General features: G+C 40.0%; 1 protein-coding gene across 6 annotated transcripts in view; it reads right to left on the bottom strand.

The window, feature by feature from the left end:
• The window catches only part of ASH1L (ASH1 like histone lysine methyltransferase), a 185672-nt gene that overhangs the window by 16124 nt on the left and 155411 nt on the right, over positions 1–14137 (bottom strand). For all 6 annotated transcript variants that reach the window (XM_047784346.1, XM_047784348.1, XM_047784345.1 and 3 more), the window contains 5 exons: positions 8731–8839; positions 8133–8297; positions 7876–7970; positions 4213–4370; positions 41–193 (listed from right to left, as the gene is read on the bottom strand). In XM_047784346.1, coding sequence (XP_047640302.1) covers positions 41–193; positions 4213–4370; positions 7876–7970; positions 8133–8297; positions 8731–8839 — 680 coding nt within the window. The remainder of the gene's footprint in view (positions 1–40; positions 194–4212; positions 4371–7875; positions 7971–8132; positions 8298–8730; positions 8840–14137) is intronic.

Below are 14137 nucleotides of genomic sequence, written 5' to 3'. Positions count from 1 at the left end.
GGATGTCTCAGGTGAATGAATTTGGAGTAAATATGGTCACCTTTATAAGAGATGATGCCATCACAGATTTCTTTGAAGATCTGGGCAAGGCGGGCTGCCCGGGCTACTTCAATATTTTCCTCTGCTGCTGCCAACCGTCTCGTTCGAACAGATCGAGCAGTCTGCAAGGCGGAGAACTGGGTCATGAAGACATCTAGAACAATAAAATGAAAATTAGTTTCAGGAAAAGAGGAGCTCTATGTGGCTTTCTTTTCTGCAATGGATTCTTCCTATTTTCTCTATTTTCCTTGAAGTGACTAAGTAGATTAGTAGTCATGGAATTCTTTTGGTCATGGAGTTCTTTTTCTCCTCCTCAAAGAAAAATCAGAACTGGAGTCTACGAGAGAGACAAATGCTGCAATTTAGAGGGATCTTACTAATGGGCCAAATGTTAAGAGTACAGTAGTTGCAAATCTGGGTTTCAAAATGAGTCTGCCCACTTTAGAATTCTGGCCTCACAACTTACATGCTGTCTGATTTTGGGCAAGTTACTTAAACTGTGTCTCAGCTTCTGAAATGTAAAATGAGAATAGGAGTAGCACAGGCATGCTAATACCTCAGAGATACTGCAGATTTGGTTTTAGACCACTGCAATAATGCAAATATTGCAATAAAAGGAGTCACATGAAGTTTTTGGTTTCCCAGTGCATGTATAAGTTATGTTTATACTATACTGCAGTCTATTAAGTGTGCAACAGCATTATGTCTAAAAAAACAATGTACATACCTTAATTAAAAAATACTTTATTGCCCAAAATGCTAACCATCATCTATCTGAGTCTTGAATGAATTGTAATCTTTTTGGGGCTGGAGGAAGACTTGCCTTGATGTTGACTGCTGACTGATCAGGGTGGTAGTTTCTGAAAGCTGGGGTGGCTGTAGCAATTTCTCTTATTTATTTATGTTTTTGGCTGTGCCTGCGGCATGCTGCATGTAGAGGTTTAAGGACCAGGGATGGAACTTGAGCCATAGCAGTAACTAGAGCTACAGCAGTGACAATGCCAGATCCTTAACGTGCTGAGCCATGAGGGTACTCTGGCAATTTCTTAAAATAAAACAACAATGAAGTTGGCTACATCTTTTTTTTTTTGGCTTTTTAGGGCCACACCCAAGGCATATGGAAGTTCCTAGGCTATATAGCAATGTAGGATCTGAGCGGTGTCTGCGACCTACACCACAGCTCATGGCAATGCTGGATTCTTAACCCACTGAGCAAGGCCAGGGATCAAACCTGCATCCTCCATGGATACTAGTTGGATTTGTTACCGCTAAGCCATGATGGAAACTCCAAGTTTGATGCATCTTTGACTCTTCCTTTCACAAACAATTTCTCCACAGCATGCAGTGCTCTTTGACAGCATCTTGCCTATAGAACTACTTTCAAAATTGGAGTCAATCCTCTCAAACCTTGCCACTGCCATTGCCTTAGCAACTAAGTTTATGTAATATTCTAAATCTTTTGTGGCCATTTCAATAATCTTCAAGCACTGTCACCAGGAGTAGATTCTAGCTCAAGAAACAACTTTCTTTGCTCATCCATGAAAAATCTTACCTTGAGATTGCAGCAATTCGGCCACATCTTCAGGCTCCCCCTTTAGCTCTAATTCTCTGGCTATTTCCACCACATCTGCAATTACTTCCTCCACTGAGGTTCTGAACACCACCCCCCACTCCAAAGTCAGCCATGAGAGCTGAAATCAACTTCTTCCAAACTCCTGTTAATGCTGATAGTCTGACCTCTTCCCATGAATCATGAATGTTCTTAATGGCATCTAGAATCTTTTCCAGAAGGTTTTCAAGTTCCTTTGCCCAGATCCATTGGAGGTATCACTGTCTGTAGCAGCTGAAGCCTTGCATGAAAGCAACATGAATCTCGTTGTACATTTCCATCAGAGCTCTTGGGAGACCAGGTGCATTGTCAATGAGCAGTAACATTTCGAAAGGAATCTTTTATCCTGAGCACTGGGTCTCAACAATTGGTTTAAAATATTTAGTAAACCATGTTGTCAACAGATGTGCTGTCACCCAGGCTTTGTGTTATTCTTTTTAAAAGGGCTGAGCCAGCGTAGATTTAGCATCATTCTGAAGGGCCCTAGGATTTCTGGAAATGTAAATGACCACTGGCTTCAACTTAGTCACTGGCTGCATTAGTCCCTAACAAGAGAGAGTCAACCTGTCCTTTGAAGTTTGAAGCCAGGCACTGACATCTCCTCTCTGGCTGTGAAAGTCTTAGATGGCAGCTTCTTCCAATGGAAGGCTATTTGTTTTTTCCTACATTGAAACTCTGTTGTTGTGTAGCCACCTGCATTATCTTAGATCTCCTGGATAACTTGCTGAAGCTTCTACATCTGTACTCACTGCTTTATGTTGCACTTTGATGTTATAGAGATGGTTTCTTTCCTTAAACCTTATGAACCAACTTCTGCTAGATTCAAACTTTCTTTTGCAGCTTCTTCACATCTCTCAGCCTTCACAGAACTGAAGAGAGTGAGGGCCTTGCTCTGGGTTCTAACTTTGGTTTAACGGAATTGTTGTGACTGGTCTGACCTACTATCCAGACCACTGAGACTTTCTCCATATCTGCAATAAGGCTGTTCTGCTTTCTTATTGTTGGTGTGTTCACTAGAGTAGCCCTTTTAACTTCCTTCAAGAACTTTTCCTCTGCGTTCACAACTTGGCTAACTGTTTAGCACATAAGGCCTAATAACTTTCTGCCTGTCTTGGCTTTAGACATGCCTTCCTCACAAAGCTTGATTTAGAAATGATTTTAAATTGAGATTTTAAAATGAGAGATGTGTGATTCTCCCTTCACTCACACACTTAGAGGTCATCACTATAGTGTTATTAATTGGCTTAATTTCAATTTTGTTGTGTCTCAGAGGATAGAGAGACCTGAGAAAAGGGAGAGAGATGGGGGAATGGGTGGCTGGCAGAGCAGTCAGAACATACACAAGTTGACCGCCTTACATGGGCATGGTTCGTGATATCCCGGAACAATTAGAATAGTAACATCAAAGATCAATGATCACAAATCAACAAAAGATAAATAGTAATAATGAAAACATTTGGGAGTGCCCTGGTGCAAAGTAGTTAAGGATCTGGCACTGTTACTTCTGTAGTTCTGGTTACGGATGTGGCTAGGGTTTGATCCCTGGCCCAGGAACTTCCACATGCTATAAGTGTGGCCAAAATAATAATAATAAAGTACACACACACAAAATGAAAACTTCTGAAATATTACAAGAATAAGCCGAGTTGGGGCAAAACTTCAATTTACAGAAAATCTGTGAAGTGCAATAAAGTGAGTGTAAAAAAATGAGGTACACCTGTATTTTCCTCAAGAGGTAATCTGAGTAGACTAAATGAAATAATGTTTTAATGTGTTTTAGCTTGGTACCTGACCTATAATAATAAAGACCCAGGAAATAATTATTGTTATTATCACAAGATTTGACTAACTGGAAAATAAGTTCAGAGAATGTATGCCAATCAAATCTGAGAAAATAGAAGATTCTGGGCAAAGTTCTAAATCAACCTAGTTCCCACTCAGCATACTGCCTCATACACCATGTGGAATGCTTGTACCTTTAGAGGGAAAGAAGGAAAGAATAAAAGAAGAGTGTGAGCTTTTGAATACTGTATTCCCAGGTAGAAAGGATGCTTGGACTTGTAAGTTTCTCTACATTCAGACTGTTCTAGATACTAGATCTGAAATCAGGAGTGCTGGTACACTATTCATTCGTGAAGGTCAGAAAAAGGAAATGTAAAGATCTTTGTGTATAACGCTGATCTAAATGTAGGGGAAAAGAAAGTACTGAAATTAACACGTGTCACTTTCTCCTGTATTTGGCATCACTATTTATCCTGTCTGCAAGTCTTTTTGTAGGTAGGAGAGAACAAGAGGACTACTACCTATCTCATGTCTACTAACTTTCAGGCTGTAGGTGAGGTTTGAGAGGCTGTGGAAGGGGGTTTACTTCCTACTCCTTAGAGTAGAGACAGGGAAGTTGAAGAGCTGGGATGGACAGGTTATTGCCGATTGATGCTTGTATAGTTGGATTTTAACTTTTTTGGTTCAGACTAAAGAGAATCTTTGAATAGACTGCTTGAAAATGATTAAAATCACTTCTGAGGCAATCTTATGGCAATAATAAGAACATTTCCAGGCCTTACCAGACTTAATGTTCCCATCATCTCGGCAGATGCCATTCCAACGAGTATATAATGATGCTGAATGAATATTATCACTGGTGTGCTTTACTTCCTCCTGTTTCTGCCGAATCTTCTCCCAGTTTCGGACCAAGAACACATGATGCTTTAATACAAAGTTCCTGCAAGGAAGGAAGGAAGGATTTCCTTTATTCATCAATTCAATAAGCATCTATTACATGTCTACTCTATGTAAGCCACTGTTATGATGATATAAATGAATACTCATCAGCGAAATTAGCTATTATAAAGAGAATTACATATGGGGAAACATTCAGGTTTTTTAAAAATGAACTGTGACTACAGGACAGAGGACTAAAGCTCATAGGCCAATCCTTTGACTTCTCTGCCTTCTGCCTTTAGACTCTCTGGCTTTAGACTTTACATTAAATTGGCGTTTAGGAGTTCCCATTGTGGTGCAGAGGAAATGAATCTGATGATTATCCATGAGGATGAGTTTGATCCCTGCCCTTACTCAGTGGGTTAAGGATATGGCGTTGCCTTGAGCTGTGGGGTAGGTTGTAGACTCGGCTCAGATCCTGCGTTGCAGTGGCCACGGTGCAGGCTGGCAGCTGCAGCTCTGATTTGACCCCTGGCCTGGGAACTTCCATATGATGCAGGTGTTTAATCAGCCTTAGCCTTTCATTGTCTTTCTTTGGTTTATCAATAGCCTCTTGTAACAATCATCTATTTTCATAATCTTTATAGTTACTACTTCCTCTGAACCACTCAAATTCCAGAGATACTGCACCTTTCAGGAAACTTCCTTCCATTGCAATCTCAGTTTACACTAGCCAAAGGTATTTTTTTTTTTTTTTGGCCATGCCCATGGCATGCAGAAGTTCCTAGCCAGGAATCAAACCTGTGCCATAGCAGTGACAGGAGCCACAGCATCGACAATGCCAGATCCTTAAGCGCTAAGTCATCAGGGAACTCCACATTATTCAATTTTGCACCTTGATTTGTTTTTTATATAACATGAAACATTTCTCTATGACATTTACAATAATCTGACAGATACCACCTAAAAGCTGCAAGAATTTTGGCAATCAAAGCAGCAGGCTGACTTGAAGGCAGAGCTATATGGAGTATTTGTACAAATTCTAGAGGAGGCTGTTAAGATGAAGTATATGCTTAGGATCAGCTATAACGAGAACTGGAATGGCAGATGAAGGCAAACTTTTTTTTTTGTCTTTTTGCCATTTCTTGGGCTGCTCCTGCGGCATATGGAGGTTCCCAGGCTAGGGGTCTAATCGGAGTTGTAGCTGAGAGCCTACGCCAGAGCCACAGCAACACGGGATCCGAGCCACGTCTGCTGACCTACACCACAGCTCAAGGCAACGCCGGATCCTTAACCCACTGAGCAAGGGCAGGGATCGAACCCGAAACCTCATGGTTCCTAGTCGGATTCATTAACCACTGAGCCACGACGGGAACTCCAGAAGGCAAAAATTTTTAAGATGGATATGCACTGGGCAAAATACATTAGGTACAGTGCCTCCACACAGATCTCTAAACTTAAATGAGTTATGTGCATATTTTTTTATTTTTTTCTGGCTGCAGCATGCAGCAGTTTAATGTGCAATCTCAGTTCCCAGATCAGGGACTGAACCCAAGCCACAGTGGTGAAAGTGCTGAATCCTAACCACCAGACCAACAGGGAACTCCCGAGTTATGTGTATCTTGATTCTCTTCATACAATTTTGGTGATTCCATAATTTGATTTTCACCCTAGAACACATATAAATAGGTGTGATCTTGAATAAGTCTCAAACTATGGGCATCGGAAAATGGAGTTAGACTAATTTTATAGTTCCTGACTTTGGCTCCACATTGAGGTTACTTGGGAAGTTTTATACACTGATACCTAGGTTCCACCTCTGAAAATTCTGGTGTTAGTGGTTTGGAGTGTGGCCTGGGCATCTGGAGTTTTTAAAAGCTTCCAAAGGTAATATGGAGCCAAAAACAGAGAACCATAGGACTAGATCTTCATTGTTTTACTGAAATTAAAAATTTCTGGAGTTCCCGTCGTGGCTCAGTGGTTAACGAATCTAACTGGAATCATGATGTTTCGGGTTGGATCCCTGGCCTTGCTCATTGGGTTAAGGATCTGGCGTTGCCTTGAGCTGTGATGTAGGTCACAGGCGTGGCTTGGATCCCGTGTTACTGTGGCTCTGGCGTAGGCTGGTGGCTACAACTCTGATTAGACCCCTAGCCTGGGAACCTCCATATGCAGTGTGGGAGCTGCCCTAGAAAAGGCAAAAAGACCAAAAAAAAAAATTTCTATGATTCAAAGTGAAACAATGAAAGGGGCTAAAACAGTAAAGTTATAAATAAGGATGAACTTTCTAAGATACTGGAGGTGTGTAGTCAGGGAGGATGTAAAAAATGTCCCAAGACAGTTTGAAGAACAGGACATACACATTTCTCTTACTTCTGACAGGATCTGGTGTTGCTGCAAGCTGTGGGATAGGTGAGCAGCTGCAGCTCTGATTCAACCCCTAGCCTGGGAACTTCCATATGCTGCAGGTTTGGCTCTAAAAAGGAAAACAAAAACAAAAACAAACAAACAAAAAAAGGGAAAAGTAAAGATGACCACTAAAGACCTTTTAATAAAGACTTTTTAATTGCTCTGTTAATTTATCAACGAAACAGGGATTTTTTTTTTTTTTTTGCTATTTCTTGGGCCGCTCCCGCGGCATATGGAGGTTTCCAGGCTAGGGGTCCAATCGGAGCTGTAGCCGCCGGCCTACACCAGAGCCACAGCTACGTGGGATCCGAGCAGCGTCTGCAACCTACACCACAGCTCACGGCAACGCCGGATCGTTAACCCACTGAGCAAGGGCAGGGACCGAACCCCCAACCTCATGGTTCCTAGTCGGATTCGTTAACCACTGCGCCACGACGGGAACTCTGAAACAGGGATTCTTAACCTTTTCTGTGCCATGTGTTCCTTTGGCAGTCTGGTGAAGCCCAAGTAACTCTTCTCTAAACAATGTTAACAGTATTTAGAATTTTAATTAACTTTTAATACATAAGATTAAATGGAAACAACATAATACAATTTTGTTTTAAAATTTTTTTTTTTTTTTTTTGGCTGCCCCTGTGGCAGGTGGAAATTCCTGGGCCAAGGATTGAACCTGAGCCACAGCAGTGACAATGTTGAATCCTTAACCACTAGGCTACCAGGGAACTCCATGAAACACAGCTTTTGGAGTATTAAACAAAAACCCTGAAACTGTGATATAGAAATAAACATTAAGTTTTAACACATAAGATCTACTGGTGGGTTTAACAACCATAGTAATTCTGAGGTAGAGATGAGTGTAAATGATATTTTGAGATATCTGTAATATCTCTAACATGATATGAAAAAGTAGATAGTGGTGACAAAGCCATGGAAACCTCAACTACTATATATACATCTTTTCATTTTGGTCTATAGTCACATTTGAAAGAAATGTTAAATTTCAGTTAGATATTAGGGAAAATACATTTTTCCCCTACCTAAGTTCACCCTTGAATCCTTAAAAGAAATGGCTCAGCTATATAGGTGTTTAGTAACTTTTAAACTGACAAGCAGATCATGTAATTTAAGGAGCTCAGGTGAGAAAATATCCTTTTTACCTCTCTCGATTGGACATTGGCTTCATTTGTAATTGGGGGGTCAATCTTGTTGGAGTGTTGATGTTTTCACTGGGTTCCTCAGAGAGGTGGCCTCTCTAAAAAACAGATGGACCAGATTGCAGGAAAAACAAAATCAATCAGAAATCACCTCAAAAAATATTAAAATTACTCTCAAGATGTCCCCCTTTAATATTTCCCTTATTTCAGTAATTGTCACTAAGCAGTTGCTTGGGCAAAACTGTGAGATCATTATTTACCCTTTTCTTCAGCTTGTGCTTAGACTTCCTCTTTTCTTTTGACCGTCCAGACTTTTTATGTGTGGATACTGGCTGGCTGCTTTTGTTGCTGGTGAGTCCATTCATGCGTTGACTCTTGCCTCCAATGATTCCTCGACATTTCTCAAAGCCACACTTACACAGTTGCTTTGAAAGGAAAGAGAATAAAGCTTTTAGCCTGTAGTTTCACTGAAAAGTTAAAATAGAATGCCTAAGCATCTGGACACCTAACAGTAAGTTTGAATCAAGAAATTTCCATACAGAGAAAAAACTGAGAGTAAAATAAATATAAATGTTTCTACTATAATAGAAAAGAAAAAATTAAATTTTGAAAAAACTTCACTAGAAAAGGTAAGAACTGACTAGAGATAAAAAACGATTGAGCAGTCTCTTTCTAGAGAGTTCTGAAAGAATAACTGTGACCTATGTAACTAAGATAAGTGGGGTAAAGAGTGAAAAAGTGTCTTCTTCAATGTACTTCTTCTCAGTGGCTACAAACCAGTAATGTTCACTGAAGGCCCACATTATATAAGAGCACTGTGACAGAGTTCAAACTCCCTCCTGAATTTATTATTCTTACCTGTTTTTCAACATTGAAGGAATGAAAATTGTAATCATAAGTGAGTTCAGTACCAGCTGGCATATCTTTAAGAGCATATAGTCCAATTCGGTATACTCCATTAACAGACCTACAGGGAAAGAATAAGAGTTAAAGGCAAAGATTCATAATACCATACCTAAAAACCAGAAAAATGGGTACACTGATTTCAAATGTACTTTTGTTTCTATACCCAACTACTCAAGTTTTCAATAACTGGCCAATAACTCCATCTTTAATGTCTCTTCTATTCTATCCAGCCTGTGTAATACTGACAAACTAATAGTCCTAAATTGGTTCTGGAAAACATGCCTTACGTTGTTGACGGTTTTAACTTTTCTTGTTTCGTATTCAAAGTCCTTCTAACACACGGCTTTAGTCTATTACTAAATAAACTTATTTCCTATGGATTACCTATAAAAATCTTCTATTTCCTACCAATCTCCATCTTTCTCACCTATACATGAATGTCTCGTCTGTTCCATTTTACCTAAGTTATCAATAAGCTTACATGTACTGTTCTACATGACCTATGTTAGCTATGCTATAGCTAACATTTATTGAATGCCTGTTATACTGATTACAATACTTTATCATACAAACTTATTTAGTCCTCCCAACAACTATATTTAAAAAAGTACTATTATTAGGTAGTATTATAACCCCCATTTTCTAATTGAAGAATCTAAGGCATGGAGAATTTAAGAAGTGTGTCCAAAACCACATAGCTCATACCTGAGGGAATCAAGTTTCAAATTAAGGCAAATTAAGGCAGGCTGGCTTCAAAATCTTAACCACTAAACCATACTGATAACAGGTTATCTCAAAACAACCTTATAAGACAGGTATTATAACCCCTATCTTATTATGAGGTAATTGTGTCTTAGAGAGTTTGCTCATGGTCATGTAGGAATAAAGTTTCAATAAACCCACACTGTTTGATTCCACAGTTTCTCTTCTCTTCCTTCCTGCCAAGGTGGAACACATTGACATTTAGCTAGGATACTACCTCTATCAAATCTATCTATTATCTTTAGTTTTTGATATTCTTTTTTTCTAAATTCAGAAAGCATTTTTGGTCTATACCAGTAGCTGGCCCATTATGGCAGACAAACCCCCTCCAGGTATTTGTAAGTTTTTACTGTCACACAGCTATGTCCCAAGATTTGCTAACCTGGGTGTATACTGTAACATTTAAAATTTGAACATGTTGGGAGTTCCTGTTGTGACGCAGCGGAAACGAATCTGACTAGGAACCATGGGGTTGTGGGTTCGATCCCTGGCCTCACTCAGTGGGCTAAGGATCTGGTGTTGCTGTGAGCTGTGGTGTAGGCCACAGATTCGGCTTGGACTCTGTGCTGCTGTGGCTGTGGCGGAGGCCGGCAGCTGTAGCTCCAATTCAGCCCCTAGCTTGGGAACCTCCATGTGCTACGGGTGCAGTTCTAGAAAGAAAAAAAAAAAAAATCGAACATACTGTATTAAAAATTTGGGGGGAGGCATAACTTACATAGAATAGAATACACAAGTCTTTTTCCTTTTCTTTTCATGTATCTGTGGCACAGAGAAGTGCCTGGGCTAGGAGTTGAATGAGAGCTGCAGCTGAGGTATACGCCACAACTATGGCCAACACTGGATCCAGGCTGCATCTGTGACCCAAGCTGCAGCTTGTGGCAACACTACATCCTTAATCCACTGAGCAAGGCCAGGGATTGAACCTGCATTCTCCCAGAGAAGATGGCACATTCTTAACCCGCTGAGCTACAATGGGAACTCCCCAAAATACACAAATGCTAAATGTATATATGGCTTGCTGAATTTGATTTATCTGTACACCTGTATAAGCTTCCAGAAAGGGCCTCTTTCCGAGTCAGTATACTACCCAAAAAGGATTGCCATTATTTTAATCTGTATCCCCACAGAAAATATAGTTTTGTCCATTTTAAACTTTAAATAAATGGAATAATACAGAATATATTATAGACAATTACATGCCTACCTTCTTTCAATGTTACACTGGATTGTAATACAACTTTACATTGCTGTATAGCACTCCATTATATAAACTTAGGACAATTTATATAACTATTTTAAAGCTGATAAATATTTGGATTGCTTGCAGTTTTTAACTATTATCAAAAAGATTCCTGTGGATATTCTTACACATGTCTTTTGACATAAATATTCACTTACATTGGGGATATAAGTAGGAGTGGGTTGCTGAGTTACTGGATGTGTTCAGTTTTGGCAGGCACTGGAAAACATCTTCTATAAGTTGTTTCATCAATTTATATTTCCACCAGCAGTAGCACTATTGAGCAGTTATGTTGTTACACTCATCAACATCTTAAATTATCATTCTTTGATTGTAGTCCTTTTGGAGGGTATGTAGTAGAGTTTTTAGGCTGTGCCTGCAGCAGGTGGAATTTCCTGGGTCAGGAACTGAACCCACACCACAGCAGCAACCCAAGCTGCTGCAGTGACAATGCCAGATCCTTAACTTGATGCGCCACAAGGAAAATCCTATTCTTTTTTTTTTTTTTTGTCTTTTTTGAGCTACACCTGTGGCATATGGAAATTCCCAGGCTAGGGATCTGATTGGAGCTGCAGCTGCCGGCCCAGACCACATCCACAGCAACTCAGGTACCGAGCCACGTCTGTGACCTATACCACAGCTCACCGCAACACCAGAACCTTAAACCACTGAATCAGGCCAGGGATTGAAGCTCCATCCTCATGGATCCCTATTCGGGTTCATTACCACAGAGCCCCAAAAGGAACTCCAAAAATCCTATTATTTAATTTTTTTTCTCCCACTGTAGAAAAGCCAGATTTTTTTGCTTTTTGCTAATAAACAACATTGCAGTTTTTTATTTTATTTTTTTAAACTATTTCAGCCACATTTACAGCCTTTGGAAGTTCCTGGGCCAGGAACTGAATCCAAGCCAGAGCTGAGACATACACCACAGCTGTGGCAACTTGGGATCCTTAACCCACTGCAATACCACCTCCACAGGGACAAGCTGGCTCATTAACCCACTGTGCCATAGTGGGAACTCCTGTACCATATTTATACTTAAAAATGAAGTACACTTTTTCCCTTGGTTAGGAGTGGATTTTTAACATGGCTTATTTAATATCTCTCTGATGACTAGACTAAGCAGCATTTTATATTATTAACCACTTTTATATTACACTCTTTGATGTGTACTTTTAACTATTTAAAAACTGGACTGCCTTTTTCTTAATGACTTGCATATTCTGAATTTTATTTTTAAATTAATTCATTTTCCTTTTTTTTTTTGTCTTTTTAGGGCTGCACCCTTGGCATATGGAGGTTCTTAGGCGAGGGGTCCAATCCAAGCTGTAGCTGGCAGCCCACGCAACAGCCACAGTAACTTGGGATCCAAGCCACATCTGCGACCTACACCACAGCTCACAGCAACACTGGATCCTTAACCCACTGATCGAAGCCAGGGACCAAACCTGTGTCCTCATTGATGCTAGTCAGGTTCATTAACCGCTGAGCCACAATAGAAACTCCTTTTTTTTTTTTTTTTAAATGGCCACACCTGTGGCATATGGAAGTTCACAGGCTAGGAGTCGAATTAGAGCTGTAGCTGCCAGCCTACAGCCACAGCAACATGGGATCCGAGCTGAGACTGAGACTTACACCACAGCTGATGGCAATGCCGGATCCTTAACCCATTGAGCGAGGCTAGGGATTGAACCTACGTCCTTACGGATACTAGTCAGATTTGTTTCTGCTGAGCCACGACGGGAACTTGAAACTTGATTGTTTGAATGGCAATATTTAGGTCTATGATTCATGCTTTTAATTTCATTTCATGAATATTTTATTATTTATTAATTTTAAAGTTTTATTAAAGTATAGTTGATTTACAATGTTGTGATAATTTCTGCTGTAAAACAAAGTGATTCATTTATACATAACATGCATCCATTCTTTTGCAGATTCTTTGTTTCTTGTAACATTTCTGGGTTTAAAGTCTTTTTCTTTAAGTATTGTCATTCCTCATGGAAATAACCTAAATGTCCATTGACAGATGAATGGATTAAGGAGATGTGGTATATATATATATATATATATATATATACCACACACACACATGATGGAATACTACTCAGCCATAGAAAAGAACAAAATAATGCTATTTGCAGCAACATGGATGGAACTAGAGACTCTCATACTAAGTGAAGTAAGAAAGAAAAGGACAAATACCATATGATATCACTTATATTTGGAATCTAATATAGGGCACAAATGAATCTTTCCACAGAAAAGAAAATCATGGACATGGAGAAAACACTTGTGGTTGCCAAGGGGGAGAGGGAGGGAGTGGGATGGATGGGAATTTGGGGTTAACAGATGCCAACTATTGCCTTTAGAATGGATAAGCAATGAGATCCTGCTGTATAGCCCTGGGAACTATATCAAGGCACTTATGATGGAGCATGATAATGTAAGAAAAAGGAATGTTTATGTGTATGTGTGACTGGGTCACTTTGCTGTACAGTAGAAAACTGACAGAACACTGTAAAACAGCTATAACGGAAAAAATCTTTAAATAAAAAACAAGTATGGGGGAAAAAAAAAAAAGAAAAAAAAGAAAAAGGAGTTCCCGTCATGGCGCAGTGGTTAATGAATCTAACTAGGAACCATGAGGTTGCGGGTTCAATTCCTGGCCTCGCTCATGGGTTAAGGATCTGGCACTGCCGTGAGCTGTGGTGTAGGTCATAGATGCGGCTTGGATCTGGCGTGGCTGTGGCTGTGGCGTAGGCTGGCGGCTACAGCTCTGATTAGACCCCTAGCCTGGGAATCTCCACACGCCTTGAGAGCAGCCCTAGAAAAGGCAAAAAGACCAAAAACAACAAAAACAAAAAATCCAAGTATAGTCATTCCTGTTCTCTTTGGTTACTATTTACATGGAATACCTTTTTTTATCCTTTAACTTTTAACTTATTTATGTCTTTGGATCTCAAGTGAGGCTCTTATACACAGTATATAGTTGGATCATGTGTTATTATTGTTTATTTATTTATTTTTGTCTTTTGTCTTTTTTAGGGCTGCACCCGCGGCATATGGAGGTTCCAAGGCTAGGGATCTAATCAGAGCTGTTGCTGCCGGCCTACACCAGAGCCACAGCAACGCCAGATCCAAGCCGCATCTGTGACCTATGCCACAGCTCACGGCACCACCGGATCCTTAACCCACTAAGCGAGGCCAGGGATTGAACCCGCAAACTCACGGTACCTAGCTGGATTCATTTCCGCTGTGCCATGATGGGAACTCCTCATGTGTTTATATCTTAATTCTACTAATCTTTAAAAAACTGAGATATAATTGACATAAAATATTACATTAGTTTCA

This window comes from Phacochoerus africanus, chromosome 6 (genome assembly GCF_016906955.1).
Source record: "Phacochoerus africanus isolate WHEZ1 chromosome 6, ROS_Pafr_v1, whole genome shotgun sequence".
Classification (NCBI taxonomy): Eukaryota; Metazoa; Chordata; class Mammalia; order Artiodactyla; family Suidae; genus Phacochoerus; species Phacochoerus africanus.
The sequence above is the reverse complement of the archived record's forward strand: the minus strand, read 5'-3'. Positions and strand labels throughout refer to the sequence as shown.